The 20,593-nt window shown below is 36.8% G+C and overlaps 1 protein-coding gene across 2 annotated transcripts in view; it reads left to right on the plus strand.

Annotated features, from left to right (window-relative positions):
• Positions 1-20,593, plus strand: part of SLC9A9 (solute carrier family 9 member A9) — a 669,138-nt gene that overhangs the window by 48,662 nt on the left and 599,883 nt on the right. For both annotated transcript variants that reach the window (XM_061419306.1, XM_061419316.1), the window contains exons 3-4: positions 5,525-5,602; positions 7,087-7,163. In XM_061419306.1, coding sequence (XP_061275290.1) covers positions 5,525-5,602; positions 7,087-7,163 — 155 coding nt within the window. The remainder of the gene's footprint in view (positions 1-5,524; positions 5,603-7,086; positions 7,164-20,593) is intronic.

Below are 20,593 nucleotides of genomic sequence, written 5' to 3' on the forward strand. Positions count from 1 at the left end.
CACTCCCTAGTATTTGGGACCTCTGCCAGATGTTCTCTGGGAACTAACAATGGCAGAAAGACAGAAAACATAGGAGATCTAGGGGATTTTATAGACCAGGGTTGGAAAGGTCTCTAAAGACAGAGAACATAGGACATCTAGGGGATTTTAGAGACCAGGGTTACTTATATTACTGTTATCCATATTCAACTGACCTTTGTCATATGTCACACATGATGACAAGGAAATGTAGTCTAGGTATCTGTCCAGGACAGAAAAGAAAAGAAGTGTGGTGAGAACATAGCAAGTTTTATTACACATGCCAGATGGACTGTTTTACACCTTGCTGTTTTAGCTTCACAACAAATTTTAGAAAGCAGCTATATCAGTTCCTAGACAGTTTCCTCAGCCTTTCTAACAGTTGCATAGTATTCAGTTTTACAGATTGTAGTTGACCCTTGAACAACACAGGTTTGAACTGTGTGGGTCCACTTATGTGCAGATTTTTTTCAATAGCAAATACCACAGTCCTACATGATCCACAGTTGGTGGAATCTGCAGAGGCAGAATCATAGATAAGTAGGAGTTGCAGAAAGAGAAGAATCTCGTATACAGAGGGCCAACTGTTAGTTATACCCAGATTTTCGAGCATGGGGAGTCGGCACTCCCCTACCCTGATCAAGGCTCAACTGTATACTGTGATTTTTTAACCAGTCTGTGGCTCAGCCATCCTCAATGTTTTCTTTTTTTCCCATTCATCCATCTGCAATGAATACTCTTGTCCTTATGTCATTCCACACATTTGCAAGCATATCTGTGGGATAAATTCTCAAATTAGGTGTTGCTGAATCAAACAGTATGGATATTTGACATTTTGATAGCTGTTGCTAAATTACCCTACTAAAAAGTTACACAAATTTATACTCTCAATAGCCATTTTATTGTTTAATCTTGCTGGGTAAAACATTTCTACTTTTCTCTGTGTTTGAATGAATATTTCTGTGCCTCGTGCTTCCAATCCTCAATCTATTGTGTCAATAGTTTCTTTCATTTCAATTCAAGAACAGAGACCATTTCTTGAGAAACAATCAGTGTTGGGTACCACGTAGACCCCTTTACATCTCTTATTACATCTAATCATAAAAAGCAAGTCTAGGAGGTAGGCAAATTACAAATGAGGAAACTGAGGCTCAGAGAGATTAAGTAAGTAGACAAAGCTCATCTAATTTGTAGGTGGTATATTTTCATTATATATTTTGAAGTTATTCATCTTTTACCCTCTCTGGTACTTCTCACACCAAAGCATAACCTAGGGCAGAGGAAAGGAAACGCTCATTCTTATGTTGTCTAGAGCTGCCTTCCCTAAGCAAGCCAAGATTTCTTTGAAGTCTTCTATATATATTAAAAATGCATGCAAGTTTTGATTTTCACTTTTAAGTATATCTGCATGCTTAAAATATTCAAAATATTTCAAACTACTTGCTCTTAAGTATAACTGAAACTTCAGGAAGCCGCCAGTTTCCCCTGTGGCTTGGTGAACCCTGGCCCAGTGCTCCCAGGGCAGACAAGGGAGCATGGTTTTGTATGTTGGTGCCCCATGGAGAGGCTTCTATTCATCCTTCAAAACCCAGCTCATGTGCTGCTTCAAGATCAAGGCTCCCTGCAGGGTCAGCAAGCCCAGAGTGCTATCTGTCTTCTAAAGAACTCTGGATTGCAGCAGAGAAGGGGCTCACTAGATTTCTAATGAACAAATCATTGCAGATAAGCAAACACATTATTGTGTTAACTACTTTTATTTTTCCAAAGGAGTCGGGAATTGCCAAAATAATGAAGCCTATTTCTGAGTGCCAACCTCTCTTAAACACTCCTAAATCTTGGTTTAAGCAGTTATGTTAGCCCGGTTCTCAAATGAAAAGCACACGTTTAGTTTGCCCAGGCATACACACCCCGTTCCCAGTGATATCCCTGTCACATTGATTGACACCGGGCATGCCTTTCATTTCTTCTCCTGTCTCTGGAAAAAGGGCATAATTGCATCTGCCAGCTACCACGCAGGAATGCTGTCAGAGTTGATGAAACAATGTTTTTAAAAGGCCTCTTTGGAAGGAATATGCCACATAAATCACAGTCCCCCATTAAAGTGGTTATTTTAGTGCTTATTTAGTTAGTAGTTGCATAGAACACATACTTTTCCCCAGGTAATTCATATTGAGTCACTGGATACCTTAATACTTAAGCCCAAACAGAATTTTGTATCTATAACCTTCTGATGACCTTGAGAGTTGACCTTGGTAGCTTTCCTTTCTACTCTTGGAAGTGTTCAAGTTGATTATCTCTCTGAATGTATGTCTGGGCCATTCCTAGCCAAACACTAGTGCATATTTGAGATAATAGATAAAACTACTGCACCCTTGTAGTACTTGGACATATTGGTATTTTTCTGCCTCATACTATCTGATATTTTAAGAATTGAATCCCAATATTTTAAAATCTCAGATTTCATGACGCCTTCATAATTCTACCATTTGAGTGGCGGGTCTGTTGCTCCAAATTAATCATTCCTTATGTAGGGCGATAAACCATCTAAAAACTGAATGGTCTGAAGTTTTAAATTCTAGTACCTGTCTGTAAATATACTGTCCCATATTTACTGGCCACAGAAAAATAAAAATTTCAGTCCCTCCGTTCCAGTAGTCTCCAGTTCAATTGCTCAATAGATCATATGACCCATGGCTACTCTATTGGGCAGGACAGTAACAGAATACTTCCACCATCACACAAAGTTCTGTTGGATGGTAGGGTCTCTAAAACTTGTATTTTAAGAAAAGTGTATTTAGCTTTCTGTCCTTCCATTACACACCTCTCTTAGATTTTTTTTCCCCCTCATACTATAATGAAAACTTTTAATTGTTTGGGCTTTTAAACCAGTCTCACCTCCAAGGCCATGATTTGAACACAAAGTCTGAAGAAGATGGCATGTGGAACCGCCATCTGGAGGCTGGTGCAGTGGCAGATCCAGCCATTTCTGAGAAATTATCTGGGTTTGGAGATACTCCCAGAACTCTGATTTAGCAGTTCCTAAGCTTATAGCAAGTCTGAAAGGAACACAAATCTGTTTTGTATATACAAATAAATCCTCGTACTCTGCATGCCATTCTCAGCCTGCCAGTTTCATCTGGCTGCTCCAGAAAATATAATTCAATAGCACATTAGTTAACCTGCATGCAGGGAATGGGGCACTCTGATTATTGAAATGTTCTGGTTGAGTGATTAACCTTATTTTTGCAGAAAAACTGCAGAGGCGAGGGATTTTCTGCCCAAGATGTTGTGCCACTGTAATCCTCTCTTCCAGATGATCACAGATCACAGCTATATGGCTTCACTCCTCCAGAACACAGAAATACATCTCTTTGCAAAAGCCTTCAAATATGCAATTGATAGACTCTTGAAGAGGCCTCAAAAATAGATCAATAATGGTGTTTTAGATAATCTTAGAAAAAAAGAGTAAACTTAGAAGGAGAAGTAATCTCTTTGCCCAAATGTTGCACAGCTGTAACACTTAAGAGTTCCTGACAATGGGGCAGTTTCTTCAAATCATATAACTTTACCATATTAATTCAGATATTTCCTTTTCTTTAGTAATGAATTCTTAAAAGTGCTTGCTAGATGTTAGGCAATGCTGCAAGAGCTTTACAAGTATTAATTCACTTAATTTTTCCAACCACCTTAGAAATTAGGTATAAAATTATTGTATTCATCTTAAAGATGAAGAAACATGAGAGGCACAAGAAAGCTATGGATGGGCCAAGCTGATCTACCCGAATACTCACTGGTCCAAGAGGTTGTGGCATCAGTGAGAGAATAACTAGGTTTATAAGTGGGCACCCAACTGAGTTACATGGCTCCTACTTCCCCAGCCTACCCCTTCCCAAATATTAGATGGGTAGAGTCAAGGAGCCAGTGTGGGGAAGGGAGAAGAGGGACTCTGGCAATGCTCAATTAGGCCCAAAGTAAATAGTGGAGTTAAGAAAAGCTTTTCTTAATTTTTACTTAAGTAATTCATACCTGTGATATGTAAGGTTTTTAGGGATATATATATATATATATATATAAAATTAATTCCCTGGTGGCTCAGATGGTAAAGAATCTGCATGCAATGTGGGAGACCTGGGTTTGATCCGTAGGTGGGGAAGATCCCCTGGAGAAGGGAACGGCAACCAGTGTTCTTGCCTGGAGAATTCCATGAGTAGAGGAGCCTGGTAGACTACAGTCCATGGGGTCGCAAGAATCAGACACAATTGAGTGGCTAACATTTTCACTTTTTCATAATTCACTCTATTTTACTAGATTTGACTTTCAAAGGCAATTAATTTTTTTCCCAATTGAGAAAAACGTATCGAGCAATAAGCTAGCCCTGGGAGGGTGAAAGCAACACAGAATTGACCAAAGCATCACTGTGATCCTTGATGGGTCCCCAGTCTAGTGGAAGAGACAGTCAAACAGAAACTGATAAATTATGTTATGAAATATATGCTACAAGGGAGGGTATAGAATGCTGAAAGAACACAGAAGAAAGTACAGTCGGTTTTAACTGCGGAAATCAGCATGCTTCAGAGAGAAGTAGTTTTTGAGAATCAGCTTCAGAATGAGCAAGAATTCGGGCAAAAAAGTATAGAAAGTGTAGTTGTAAGACCTGTACGTCTGAAAGGTTTTGATGAGTGTTGTAATGGTAAGAAGGCCTTAGTGGAGAAATAATGAATGGCAGTGTGTGTGTGTGTGTGTGTGTGTGTGTGTGTGTGTGCGTATGAGAGCGAAAGACGGAGTGTGAGAGAAGTAGAGAAGAGGATGAATCTAAGGAAGCTTTTAAAGATTAAATTAGTTTTCATTTTCAGACTACTCAGCACAGAGCATGTATTGGATTCAAGAATTTCTACATCTCATTTCATTATACTTCACACTAAGGAATTTTTGCCAAGTTTATTTTACCATTTAAGTAAAAGCCAATAAACAAACACTAGAAATATCCTGTTTCTCTTTCAAATGTGTTTTTCCAGAGTCTGGAAAATATTTTGAACTTTGGAATAGGATAAAGTAGGGAAAACTAAGACTAAATTTCTAAAAATGTTTTTATTTGGGAAAATTTTAAATAAATCCTGTCAGAAGCTAAAATGTTTGAACGCTACCAATCCCCTTAACCAGAAAAAAATAAAATAGAATAAAAGCTTTTAAAATATGAAGAATGAATAGCTAATCAAAATAAAAGCAAAAAATTTTCTTTGCCTAGAAAGGTTTCATTCAGATTTTATGTTGTTCATATTAGCTACAGAATGGAACATAAGTTTTACATTTAAAATATTACTTTATAAGTTATACTCAATCATAAATTTCTAAGTTTGCATTTTCTCTTATTTTTATCTCTACTAATTTAATAGCATGTTGATATGTCTCATACAACTTTAGCAAAGACAACTGTAACTTTTTTAAAATTTATTTTTATTAGCCCAAAAGAGCATCTTCCTAACTACATATTTGTCTTTTTTGGCAGATGACATTTGATCCAGAAATCTTCTTCAATGTTTTACTGCCACCAATTATATTTCATGCTGGATATAGTCTAAAGAAGGTAAATATACAGTGATTGTTTTCTTCTTTTATCATTAAGTAGAGAATCTTGCCAGCACTAATGAAAAAAAAAAAAGCATCATTTTATTTTACGTTTTTACCTATTTGGTAAAAATACCATTATCTTAGATTATGTGATGCAGATTCAAATCTGACATGCTTAGAATTCTAAACTGGCTCTGTCCAGTATACTGATTGATAGTCACGTGCAGCTATTTAGCCCTTGAAACTTGACTAGTCTGAATGAAGATGCACTTTAAGTATACAATATGCACTGGATTTTACAGGCTCGGTATAAAAAAAGAATGTAAAATATTTCTACAATGTTTTATATTTATTTCATGTAGAAATGATAATTTTTGAATACATTATATTATAAATGTTCATTTTACTTTTTAAAAACTTAATATGACTACTAGAAAAGTACATATGTCATTTTATTTTTTTACATATGTCATTTTAAATGACATATATGGTTTACATTATATTTCTATTGGGCAATATTATTCTAGATGATTATAACCAGAGTTTGCATTTAATTAACATTGAGTTTATAGAAAGTTGAGTCTCGCATTTTTTGCACTTGCAAAACATGACTTATGTGTAGCCTCAACATGTACATTTCCTAAATTAGTAATTCACACCAACGTCTACATGCTAGCCTCCCCAGGGCCAAAGATCAAGGCTCCAGTCTGAATGAGTTTTGAGATGCAGAGTTAATGTGGTTGCTTTCCTGCTGCCCACCCCTAACTCCAGAGATTCCTAGGGCTCTCCTCCCTTTGGCCTGTGGGCTTCAGCAGCCTTTACTTGTTCAGTACAGACTTGATTTTCTTGTGTACTTTGGGCTCCCTCTTGCTGTCAGTTCTGGCTACTTAGCTACCATTTACAGAACTGGAAGGGAGTTTTTCCAAGCAAGCGTTTGAAAAGATTTAGAAAGCTGGATTTATTCCGCTCATCCTTCTTCATCCAAGCCCCAAGACTAAGCATCATTTTGTGTGATTCATTAAAATAAACTGTTGTAGGTGATTAAGGTTTGGTTTCATCACTTTCAGAAAAACAGTAAATCAGAGATCCAATAAAAGTCAAACGGCAACTTAAATCTTTTAGAACAGTATATTTAAAGTGCTAAAGGGGTTTCAGTGACAACAAAACTTCTTAAAAACTCTGTCTTCCTTTAATCATTCCAGAGTCCTGCCTGACCACTGCCCCAATCCCTTCCTCCTCTCTCAGGGCCAGCCAGTTCTGGCCTGTCACTTTCCAGATGTATTTTTTCCCTATTTGTTGGCAACCTCTGTCCTTTACAGTGTAAATCAGTTAAGTTATCTTTGTACAATAAGGCCAGCAACTGAGGCTCCAAAAACAAAATCGGCCTTAACAGTGAGGAAAGGGAGAGGCTGTGAAAACACATGCATTTGTTTTTATTTCTTGTTATGCTAAGAAGAAAAAATCTGATGTACTATATGAAATCTATCTTTTCCTCCCCAGAGACACTTTTTTCAAAACTTGGGATCTATTTTAACATATGCCTTCTTGGGAATGGCCATCTCCTGCATCGTCATAGGGTAAGTGACATTTGGAGCTTAAGTTCCAGAAGGCTGTGGGGCCAATCTCACATTTCCTGGCCTCACACTGTGTGGGTGAATTTTTTTTTTTTTTTCAGTATATCACATTTTGACACTTTTTTTCTGACTCAATTCCAAGGCTTGCATGTCTTCTGAGAAACACAAGGCTTCAAATCAAAGCAAACTAGAATTAGATTGTTGAATTTTCTCTGTGAGTTTTGAACTTCTGACTTAGACAATGTGGCTAATTTGGTTTGAATTATGTGAAGCACATTGCCTTTTTTTGGCATAAATAATGCAGATAAGCACACACTGTATTCTTTTTCCATCTTTGCAGGATCTTACCTGTATTTGGCAGGACTACAATAGTAATATATGTCAGGGGTTTTCTTTCTAAGGGAAAGTTAACAAGAGAGCAGTCTGAGACAGACATTTCTAAATATCAGCAGAGTTGTTTAATGCTGGGATGGCTTTTTGGTCGATACACTGTAGAATGCAGACTTGTTTTTTTCTCATTATATTTTATTGGTTATGCTGTGAGCCCCAAACTCTGGCTTGCAACTCATCATAAAGCAGAATGTGGTGCAAAATGGTGAAGCCAATCCAATTCACTTACAATTCTATCCAATACATTAAATCTCCACTGTAGAAAACACATCCAGCTGCTCTGACTATGATGGTGTGGATGTCTTAAATTGTCTAATGCAGCCAGTTCTACCCTGAAATTTTACTGCATACAGCTGTTATATCCCTAAAACAAGAAACTGAGGCTAAAAACACACATTAGTCACTCACCCAGCCCTTTCCTTATGAAGTGTTTAGTGTGTGTCACTGGAAGGCTAAGGAGCTATCATTACTTGGACCTGAAAATGGGGAGTAGGGGGGGTTATGTTGAATTCGCTCTTAAATTTTTATTGGTTCAAGCCTAGAACAACTCAGGCTACATTATATGAAAATGTCCAGCATGGTTAAGTTAGTGAGGAAGCTGAAGATTTTAACAGCTGAAGCTGGAGGCTTGCAGAGATGTAGACTGGGGACCCTCATAAAGTCTGGACAACTAAGGGGTCTATCAACTGTTTGTGACTGAGAGTCACAGTGCATTGGATCCTTCTGGAAACTTGTTCAAGGGAGGGCTTTTCTGCTCTGTGAGTATGCCATAGCTAAATATTCAAACTTTAAAGCTGGCAAGGGCCTCAGAGATCTGTGTGATTAAACTCTTCCTTCTGAAGATGAGAAATGTAACATCTTGAAAGGCTAATTAATTGTTTCAGTCTCACCATCTATAAGTAGTAGGACCTTGGTCAGGACAAAATTAAAAACTGCTGCTCTTGATCCAGCAGCTCTTGCTATCACCCTCTCTTTATTTAACAATTTATCTTTAATTCCTACACATCCCTAATCATTGTTCCTATACCTCGACTCAAGACTCTGAGATGTGTAAACTTTCAACAGATACTTATCAGTTTATAGCAAAGATTGATTTTTATCAGTTCTATAATATGGAAATCTGAAATTTATAATAGATCTAAATTCTAAACTTGTAGCCAAAAGTATGGCATAATCAGTTTCATTATTACTCTGTTTCCTTGCATAACTGACTTCAAGTATACTTGTTTGTGCATTTACATAACATGCTTTTGCTATTATTAAAACTCTATACATCTCTTTTGTAAAGCACAATATATAGTGTGTGTGTGTGTGTGTGTATACTAACATGCATGCATTGTATGTAATTGACTTGTTCTTAAAAATTTCAGTTCAAGAGATCCAGTAATATGTATTTATTGGAGCTGAGAAACTCTTCTAATTGATTTTTAAGGCCACAGTTAACCATTTATAATAGAAAGTGATTTGAGTAAGATATGCAGCTTGGCAAAACCTTTAGAACCATGTTCTTTGCTTGAACAACAAAAATTTATAGGGTGCCTTCCTAATGTGGATCATTAGATTGAAATGCAGAAGGGATAGATAAGTTAAAGATTTTAGGATCTTATGCAGCAAGGTAAGGGAAACCCTTAAAGAGCTTTAGCTCGAGAGTGACAAGATCAGATTTACACTTTGGGAAGGTCATTCTGGTGGCCATGTGAAGTGGGAAAAAGGCAGCAAGGGGACTATTTCTTGAGACAATTTCCAAGCTAGGTTGGAAATGATGAGGGCTTAGTATCAGGCAGTGGCAGTAAAGATGGATATCGAATCATCAATTTATTGAAATCCTGAGAGAATGAGGTCATGCAGAGCAAGTATGTGGAGTGAGAAAGGTAGGTATCTGGGCAACAGCACTATCTGAAGAAGGGGAGAGGTGCCCACAAAAGACTACGAAGTACTGGGCCAAATAAACAGGAAGCAAACCAGCAAGGAATGTCTGGAAAACAAAGAAAAAGGTAGACGGAGGGTGGACCATGTCTAACACAGGAGTGGTTAAGTGGGACAGAGGTAGATCTCCATTGGATTCAGTCCCTGGGAAATGATGGGTGACTCCACACTTGTGCGATGGGCAGAAATAGAGGAAGAACACTGGCAGGTTCGATTGCTCAGGGTACTGTATGATGACAAACAATCATTGTTTTATGCTGCTCTCCAGAAACAATTTCAAAAATTTTGAAGTGAAGTTAGTGGTGGTTTAGTCACTAAGTTATGTCCAACTCTTGTGACCATATGGACTGTAGCCCACCAGGCTCCTCTGTCCATGGGGTTATCTAGGCAAGAATACTCGAGTGGGTTGCCATCTCCTTCTCCAGGGGAACTTTCTGACCCAGGGATCAAACTCATGTCTCCTGCATTGGCAAGCACATTCTTTAAAACTGAGCCACCTGGCAAGCCCCAGCTTAATTTATAGGTATGCTCAAAACATTCCATAAGCAGCACCTAAGATAAATTTTATTTATGCTTAAAGCAACTAAATTACATAATAAATCCCACGAGAAACAATATGGGTCTCTTAGATAAGGAAATCCCCCATTTCCTTCTTCAGGGGATCTTCCCAATCCAGGGATTGAACCCAAGTCTACTGTATTACAGGTGGTCTCCTGCATTGCAGGCGGATTCTTTACCAACTGAGCCACCAGGGAAGTTCACTGAAGGCAAGGCCCACACTTAAATTCAGACCAAAATGATACTTTCATAATTTGGTAACTCCCATTTTGTGAATCACTCGAATTTAAACTTAAATCTTAGAAAACAACCAGTTCTATTCTCCTGATAAATTAATAGTGACAAGAACAATACAACAAACATTTATTGAAAGCTTGATATGTACCATGCCCTTTTAAAAACTGCTTTACAAGGATTATTTCATTTAATTCTCCAAATAATCCTATTAAGTAGATACTATTATTACCCTCATTTAACAGTTGAGACAGCTGAGGTTCAGAGAATAACACGGTATAAGTAGTAGGGCTGATATTAGTAACCAAATAGTTTGGCTCCTGAGTCATATTCTTCATGCCAAAAAATTGCTTTACTTCTATTTTTATTAGCACAAAACATTTAAAATATTAAAATAAAAAATAAAATGGTAGAATAAATATTTACTAACATGCCACATGTTTCTTTATTTATCCCCTTAAAAGTTCTCATAGACATGAGAGATTTTTATCAAGAATCCCATCTAAAAAGAAGTCCACATTTTTAAGGGGAAGAAGGAATGCCTGAGTTTATGCAGATATATTTATATTTGGATAAAATAGGCAAGAGGAGGGACTGAGGACAATCAGTTAGAATGGAGGCTGAGAATAATTTTAAAAAGTGGGTAGATCCTGGGTAGTGATTTAGTGAAGAGGGATGAAGAAGTTGGATTTTACATACTATAAAGTGTGTTAGTCCTGGTGGGTATTAGGAATATTGTGCAATTTTCCATGTTGGAGATCAGTCTCACAGAGTGATGTAAGAGAATGTGGGAACTGGAGTGCTGGAGAGTCAGCTGACAGATGCCCGTGAATCTCAGGATCAGAAATGTATGAGGATGTGAAGATCCTGAAGAGTGATTGTGGAATATGCATGAAAACTCAGCCTGTGGGCCATGATCTTCTCCTGGTAAACCCTGTAACCAAACTACAGGTTAGTGCTAGAGCTGGACTCAGATGTTCTATAGGATTTGAGATTGTTGAGTCCATTTAAATGAAAAAGCTCTTAAGTTTTATTAACTTCATTTCATTTAAAAAAAGTAGGTGTAAGTCATCTTTCAATTTACATGGGAAAGTTTAACAATATCCCCCTGGGAATAAAGTCGAAGAAATTTTTAAACATTTTTTTAAGGTTAAATTGTTCATCTTTTCTAGTTGTCTCCCCCATTTTATCACTTAAGAAATATTTAAAATATGTCTCTGCTTTTAAATAAAATCCATGTATTTGAATTATTTTGCTATTCGTTTCCTCCAGCTTTGAGAGCTATTCCTTTACTGTTGACTCAGTGTCTCCACTTTCATGGTCACATAGGTGTATCATCACAATGCCAACCTACCTAGGGTTTACTGGCATCATGTTTATTTTTGTCCTAAGAACTGATCAGTGTCTGTGAAACACTTCTTTAAGAGAATTGAAAATGATATACTTTTAGCTTCTCTGTTAAGGACAAATTAAAACAAGTACCACAGCTTAAAAAAATATTTTGAAAAAGGGGGTATGAATCTAAATGATGAAGAATGGGGTGTTAATTTTAAGAAAAGCTCACTTTTTAAATTGCATTCCATGTGCCAGACATTGACCTATGCTTTTTACAAGTATTATCTCATCTTATTCTCATAGTGCCCCTATGAGACAGGTACTATTATCATCTTTCTTTTACATGCAAGGATGCTGAAGTTGAGACTTGCTCAAGGTTACATAGCAAGTAAGTGGTAATAAATGGCACAGCCTGTCTGACTTGAGAACAATACTCTTAGAGTCTCTTTGTCTTCCTCCTAAGATGAGGCATTGTATTTCCTACAGTGTTTTGCAATTAATAATTAAATATGCAAGACAAACCAAGCCCTCAGTAATTTTATATTTTCACATTTATCGTTGTTGCTATTTGTCACTCAGTCATGTCTGACTCTTTGCGACCCCATGAACTGCAGCATACCAGGCTTCCCTGTCCTTCACTATCTCCCAGAGTTGCTCAAACTCATGTCCATGAGGCAGTGATGCCATCCAACCATCCCATCCTAGCAATTATGAAAAATATGAATGTTTGATAATGAGCTATGAATATAACTGCAGTGTAGAAATTGAACCTGTCCTTTCTTACTGGAGATAGTTGGAAGGATGGTATGACTTCATTTTACTTCCTTAGAATTGCTGGATTTGGGGTAACTCACTCTGGAAAGCCTGGATTCAGGTGTGAGGTTGTTTATATTATTCGTATCAACATTCTTCAGGAATGTTGTTTTACCTGCTGGACTCTCTAATACACCACAGAAGCGTGCCTGACACAACCCTCTTGTGTGATCATGCCCGCTGAGCTGGGGCTTGTAGGCCTGAGCACCCATGGAGCTAGTTATGGAATCAGTGTTTCTCTGTCCTTGAAAGGAATAAGGTTTGTTGATGTTCAGCAGTCTCAAAAGGCTGACTCCTAAACCTGGAAGAAGGGACAAGGGTCTAGAATCAAAACCTGAAGAAGTATGGTTCATGGATGGGGCCAATATGTCAGTGCCTTAAGCTCTAACGCTGTAAAGAGAATGATTTACAGCAGTTCTTAGTTACTAATCCAGTTCTTAACCCAGGAAACACAGACCATTAGATGTGCGTAGAAGGACTTCAGCAAGGCAGTCAACCCCCTTAAATCATCCATGAATTTTTTATGAGAGAGAGTCTATATAGATTTCACTGTTTCATCAGCTTTGCTAGGGAGTTTTGTTTTTTTTTTTCTAATTTTATTTTATTTTTAAACTTTACATAATTGTATTAGTTTTGCCAAATATCAAAATGAATCCGCCACAGGTATACATGTTGCAGTTCCCAAAGAAGATGTTTTTCAAGAACCTAAGCAAAGAGAGAGCTGGGAAAGGAAGGATTTTACACATCTCCATGTTTAATTAGAACTGAAGAATTCTCTAGACTGCATTCAGGGTAGCTCTAAAGTCCGAAAATATGTGTGCTATTATTTTATCTGGACTATAGAGTAATAACAATAAACCAACTATTAGGTATTTGCCTGTGTTCCCAGACTTGGTGGCCATTCTGTATCCATGCCTAAGACTGGAAGTGCCGGTGGTAGGGTCTACAAAATGATATTCATTTTTACAAATGAAAAATCGTCTCCAAAGCAATTGTTCCTTGTAATTTTTGGCAATTTAATTGGAATGATATGAAATTCTACTGTAGTCTTTATTTTTATTTTCCTGATTGTTAATGAAATAGATTATATTTTCATATGATACCTGACCAAACTTTTTATCCATTTTTCTAATGAATTGTTTTATTATATTTTTATTATTGTTGTTTTATCATATTTTCATTATTTTGCCTGGTTTCCTTATATATTCTACATGATGATCTGTACTTAGTTACAGATGCCACAAATATTTTCTTCCAGTTTGTGTCTTATGCTTTTACTTTTTTCATGATTCTCTTAATGAACAGAATTTTTAAATTTTAATATAGTTAAACTTATAATGTTTTTCTTTTACAGCTAGCATCTTAAAATTTTATTTACTAAATCCTTCCTGGCCCCCAAACCAGAAAGATATTTTCTTCTAAAGTGTATTCAAGTTTTACCTTTTGTAGTAAGTCCATTTTCTGAAATAGATTTTTGTGTATAATATGCAGTAGACATCTAATGAATTTTTTTCTCTCTCAAAGTGACAACTAATTATTCTAACGTCATTTATTGTTCTGCCCCACTTTCCCCCCAGATCTGCAGTGCCTCCTGCGCTGTGTTGTAGTTTCTGTTTGGGGCCATTAATTCTTTCTAATTGATCTCTAATCTCTCCCTGCACCAGTACCACACTGTCCTAATTATGATAGCTTAATAATTAGTCTTTACCCTTGTTCACGAGCACCTTGTCTAATATTATTTCTTTACTCTAGAATATAAATTTATTCCAATGTTTACATTTATGAGTAAATAATTTTAAAATTTATAAATACATTCTTACATACTTTGTACATATTTGTATATCTTATATTTCTTTTTTTTTAATTTTATTTTATTTTTAAACTTTACAATATTGTATTGGTTTTGCAAAATATCGAAATGAATCAACCACAGGTATACATGTGTTCCCCATCCTGAACCCCCTCCCTCCACCCTCCCCATACCATCCCTCTGGGTCGTCCCAGTGCACCAGCCTCAAGCATCCAGTATCGTGCATCGAACCTGGACTGGCGACTCGTTTCATACATGATATTCTACATGTTTCAATGCCATTCTCCCAAATCTTCCCACCCTCTCCCTCTCCCACAGAGTCCATAAGACTGTTCTATACATCAGTGTCTCTTTTGCTGTCTCGTATACAGGCTTATTGTTACCATCTTTCTAAATTCCATATATATGCATTAGTATACTGTATTGGTGGTTTTCTTTCTGGCTTACTTCACTCTGTATAATAGGCTCCAGTTTCATCCACCTCATTAGAACTGACTCAAATGTATTCTTTGTAATGGCTGAGTAATACTCCATTGTGTATATGTACCACTGCTTTCTTATCCATTCATCTGCTGATGGACATCTAGGTTGCTTCCATGTCCTGGCTATTATAAACAGTGCTGCGATGAACATTGGGGTACACGTGTCTCTTTCCCTTCTGGTTTCCTCAGTGTGTATGCCCAGCAGTGGGATTGCTGGGTCATATGGCAGTTCTATTTCCAGTTTTTTAAGGAATCTCCACACTGTTCTCCATAGTGGCTGTACTAGTTTGCATTCCCACCAACAGTGTAAGAAGGTTCCCTTTTCTCCACACCCTCTCCAGCATTTATTGCTTGTAGACTTTTGGATCACAGCCATTCTGACTGGCGTGAAATGGTACCTCATGGTGGTTTTGATTTGCATTTCTTTGATAATGAGTGATGTTGAGCATCTTTTCATGTGTTTGTTAGCCATCTGTATGTCTTCTTTGGAGAAATGTCTATTTAGTTCTTTGGCCCATTTTTTGATTGGGTCATTTATTTTTCTGGAATTGAGCTGTAGGAGTTGTTTGTATATTTTTGAGATTAGTTGTTTGTCAGTTGCTTCATTTGCTATTATTTTCTCCCATTCTGAAGGCTGTCTTTTCACCTTGCTTATAGTTTCTTTTGTTGTACAGAAGCTTTTAAGTTTAATTAGGTCCCATTTGTTTATTTTTGCTTTTATTTCCACTATTCTGGGAGGTGGGTCATAGAGGATCCTGCTGTGATGTATGTCAGAGAGTGTTTTGCCTATGTTCTCCTCTAGGAGTTTTATAGTTTCTGGTCTTACGTTTAGATCTTTAATCCATTTTGAGTTTATTTTTGTGTATGGTGTTAGAAAGTGTTCTAGTTTCATTCTTTTACAAGTGGTTGACCAGTTTTCCCAGCACCACTTGTTAAAGAGATTGTCTTTAATCCATTGTATATTCTTGCCTCCTTTGTCAAAGATAAGGTGTCCATGTGTGTGGATTTATCTCTGGGCTTTCTATTTTGTTCCATTGATCTATATTTCTGTCTTTGTGCCAGTACCATACTGTCTTGATAACTGTGGCTTTGTAGTAGAGCCTGAAGTCAGGTAGGTTGATTCCTCCAGTTCTATTCTTCTTTCTCAAGATAGCTTTGGCTATTCGAGGTTTTTTGTATTTTCATACAAATTGTGAAATTATTTGTTCTAGCTCTGTGAAGAATACCGTTGGTAGCTTGATAGGGATTGCATTGAATCTATAAATTGCTTTGGGTAGTATACTCATTTTCACTATATTGATTCTTCCAATCCATGAACATGGTATATTTCTCCATCTATTAGTGTCCTCTTTGATTTCTTTCACCAGTGTTTTATAGTTTTCTATATATAGGTCTTTAGTTTCTTTAGGTAGATATATTCCTAAGTATTTTATTCTTTCTGTTGCAATGGTGAATGGAACTGTTTCCTTAATTTCTCCTTCTGTTTTCTCATTATTAGTGTATAGGAATGCAAGGGATTTCTGTGTGTTGATTTTATATCCTGCAACTTTACTATAATCATTGATTAGTTCTAGTAATTTTCTGGTGGAGTCTTTAGTTTTCTATGTAGAGGATCATGTCATCTGCAAATAGTGAGAGTTTTACTTCTTCTTTTCCAATCTGGATTCTTTTTATTTCTTCTTCTGCTCTGATTGCTGTGGCCAAAACTTCCAAAACTATGTTGAATAGTAGTGGTGAGAGTGGGCACCCTTGTCTTGTTCCTGACTTTAGAGGAAACACTTTCAATTTTTCACCATTGAAGATAATGTTTGCTGTGGGTTTGTCATATATAGCTTTTCTTATGTTGAGGTATGTTCCTTCTATTTCTGCTTTCTGGAGAGTTTTTATCATAAATGGATGTTGAATTTTGTCAAAGGCTTTCTCTGCATCTATTGATATAATCATATGGTTTTTATTTTTCAATTTGTTAATGTGGTGTATTACATTGATTGATTTGCAGATATTGAAGAATCCTTGCATCCCTGGGATAAAGCCCACTTGGTCATGGTGTATGATCTTTTTAATGTGTTGTTGGATTCTGATTGCTAGAATTTTGTTAAGGATTTTTGCGTCTATGTTCATCAGTGATATTGCCCTGTGGTTTTCTTTTTTTGTGGGATCTTTATCAGGTTTTGGTATTAGGGTGATGGTGGCCTCATAGAATGAGTTTGGAAGTTTACCTTCCTCTGCAATTTTCTGGAAGAGTTTGAGCAGGATAGGTGTTAGCTCTTCTCTAAATTTTTGGTAGAATTCAGCTGTGAAGCCGTCTGGACCTGGGCTTTTGTTTGCTGGAAGATTTTTCATTACAGTTTCAATTTCCGTGCTTGTGATGAGTCTGTTAAGATTTTCTATTTCTTCCTGGTCGAGTTTTGGAAAGTTGTACTTTTCTAAGAATTTGTCCATTTCTTCCACATTGTCCATTTTATTGGCATATAATTGTTGATAGTAGTCTCCTATGATCCTTTGTATTTCTGTGTTGTCTGTTGTGATCTCTCCATTTTCATTTCTAATTTTATTGATTTGATTTTTCTCCCTTTGTTTCTTGATGAATCTGGCTAATGATTTGTCAATTTTATTTATCCTTTCAAAGAACCAGCTTTTGGCTTTGTTGATTTTTGATATGGTCTCTTGTTTCTTTTGCATTTATTTCTGCCCTAATTTTTAAGATTTCTTTCCTTCTACTAACCCTGGGGTTCTTCATTTCTTCCTTTTCTAGTTGCTTTAGGTGTAGAGTTAGGTTATTTATTTGACTTTTTTCTTGTTTCTTGAGGTATGCCTGTATTGCTATGAACTTTCCCCTTAGGACTGCTTTTACTGTGTCCCACAGGTTTTGGGTTGTTGTGTTTTCATTTTCATTCATTTCTATGCAAATTTTGATTTCTTTTTTGATTTCTTCTGTGATTTGTTGGTTATTCAGCAGCGTGTTGTTCAGCCTCCATATGTTGGAATTTTTAATAGTTTTTCTTCTGTAATTGAGATCTAATCTTACTGCATTGTGGTCAGAAAAGATGCTTGGAATGATTTCAATTTTTTTGAATTTACCAAGGCTAGCTTTATGGCCCAGGATGTGATCTATCCTGGAGAAGGTTCCATGTGCGCTTGAGAAAAAGGTGAAATTCATTGTTTTGGGATGAAATGTCCTATAGATACCAATTAGGTCTAACTGGTCTATTGTATCGTTTAAAGCTTGTGTTTCCTTGTTAATTTTCTGTTTAGTTGATCTATCCATAGGTGTGAGTGGGGTATTAAAGTCTCCCACTATTATTGTGTTATTGTTAATTTCTCCTTTCATACTTGTTAGCATTTGTCTTACATATTGCGGTGCTCCTGTGTTGGGTGCATATATATTTATAATTGTTATATCTTCTTCTTGGATTGATCCTTTGATCATTATGTAGTGACCGTCTTTGTCTCTTTTCACAGCCTTTGTTTTAAAGTCTATTTTATCTGATATGAGTATAGCTACTCCTGCTTTCTTTTGGTCCCTATTTGCATGGAAAATCTTTTTCCAGCCCTTCACTTTCAGTCTGTATGTGTCCCCTGTTTTGAGGTGGGTCTCTTGTAGACAACATATGTAGGGGTCTTGTTTTTGTATCCATTCAGCCAGTCTTTGTCTTTTGGTTGGGGCATTCAACCCATTTATGTTTAAGGTAATTACTGATAAGTATGATCCCGTTGCCATTTACTTTATTGTTTTGGGTTCGAATTTATACACCATTTTTGTGTTTCCTGTCTAGAGAATATCCTTTAGTATTTGTTGGAGAGCTGGTTTGGTGGTGCTGAATTCTCTCAGTTTTTGCTTGTCTGAGAAGCTTTTGATTTCTCCTTCATATTTGAATGAGACCTTGCTGGGTACAATAATCTGGGCTGTAGGTTATTTTCTTTCATCACTTTAAGTATGTCTTGCCATTCCCTCCTGGCTTGAAGAGTTTCTATTGAAAGATCAGCTGTTATCCTTATGGGAATTCCTTTGTGTGTTATTTGTTGTTTTTCCCTTGCTGCTTTTAATATTTGTTCTTTGTGTTTGATCTTTGTTAATTTGATTAATATGTGTCTTGGGGTGTTTCTCCTTGGGTTTATCCTGTTTGGGACTCTCTGGGTTTCTTGGACTTGAGTGATTATTTCCTTCCCCATTTTAGGGAAGTTTTCAACTGTTATCTCCTCAAGTATTTTCTCATGGTCTTTCTTTTTGTCTTCTTCTTCTGGGACCCCTATGATTCGAATGTTGTAGCGTTTAATATTGTCCTGGAGGTCTCTGAAATTGTCCTCATTTCTTTTAATTCGTTTTTCTTTTTTTCTCTCTGATTCATTTATTTCTACCATTCTATCTTCTAATAAACTAATCCTATCTTCTGCCTCTGTTATTCTACTATTTGTTGCCTCCAGAGTGTTTTTAATTTCATTTATTGCATTATTCATTATATATTGACTCTTTTTTATTTCTTCTAGGTCCTTGTTAAACCTTTCTTGCATATTCTCAATCCTTGTCGCCAGGCTATTTATCTGTGATTCCATTTTGATTTCAAGATTTTGGATCAATTTCACTATCATTATTCTGAATTCTTTATCAGGTAGATTCCCTATCTCTTCCTGTTTTGTTTGGTTTGGTGGGCATTTATCCTGTTCCTTTATCTGCTGGGTATTCCTCTGTCTCTTCATCTTGTTTAAATTGCTGAGTTTGGGGTGTCCTTTCTGTATTCTGGCAGTTTGTGGAGTTCTCTTTATTGTGGCATTTCCTCGCTGTGTGTGGGTTTGTACAGGTAGCTTGTCAAGGTTTCTTGGTTAGGAAAGCTTGTGTCAGTGTTCTAGTGGGTGGAGCTGTATTTTTTCTCTCTGGAGTGCAATGAAGTGTCCAGTAATGAGTTATGAGATGTCTATGGTTTTGGGGTGACTTTGGGCAGCCTGTATCTTGGAGCTCAGGGCTGTGTTCCTTTGTTGCTGGAGAATTTGCTTGGTATGTCTTGCCCTGGAACTTGTTGGCCCTTGTGTGGTGCTTGGTTTCAGTGTCGGTATGGAGGCGTTTGATGAGCTCCTGTCAGGGTTTGGACTTAAGTCTCCTGCTTCCAATTATCAGTCTTATTTTTACAGTCGTTTCAAAACTTCTCCTTCTATACAGCACCATTGATAAAACATCTAGGTTAAAGATGAAAAGTTTCTCCACCGTGAGGGTCACCCAGAGAGGTTCACAGCGTTACATGGAGAAGAAAAGAGGGAGGAGGGAGTTAGAGGTGACCCAAATGAGATGAGGTGGAATCAATAGAGGAGAGAGTGAGTGTGTTTTCCTTAGGCACCCTCTTGCACACATGCACCATGTATAAAAATGTTTGTATCAACATTATTCATAATAGCAAACACTTTTAGACAACTCATATTTCATGAAAAAAAGGAAAATAAATGTATATAATATTATACAGCACTGAAAACAATGAAAGAAATAAAACTGCTGATGCCAATGTAGGCGAACCTTGGAAACAATGTAAGATCAATAAATCAAGCTCCATGTTACCTTTTTATAAAGTTCATAAATGACCAAGATTAAACAATGTTGTGTAAGCATACATGCATATAGGTGAGAATGCATATATGTATATGTGTAGCAAATAGGGAATTAAGATCACAAGATTCAGCAACGTGGTGATTTCTGGGAAAGAGGGAAATGAATGGGATGGAAAGAAACACACAGAGGAAATAAGTTATTGGTAATATTCTGTCTCATGGCTTGAAGTGGGTTTCCTGGTAGTCAGTATGCTATTATAATTTATAATTTGCATATATATTCTATATATTCTCCTCCATGTGTCAATTATATTAAAAAGAAAATAAAAGGGAAAACAAGTTGAAGGGGC

This window comes from Bos javanicus, chromosome 1 (genome assembly GCF_032452875.1).
Source record: "Bos javanicus breed banteng chromosome 1, ARS-OSU_banteng_1.0, whole genome shotgun sequence".
NCBI classification, from domain to species: Eukaryota; Metazoa; Chordata; class Mammalia; order Artiodactyla; family Bovidae; genus Bos; species Bos javanicus.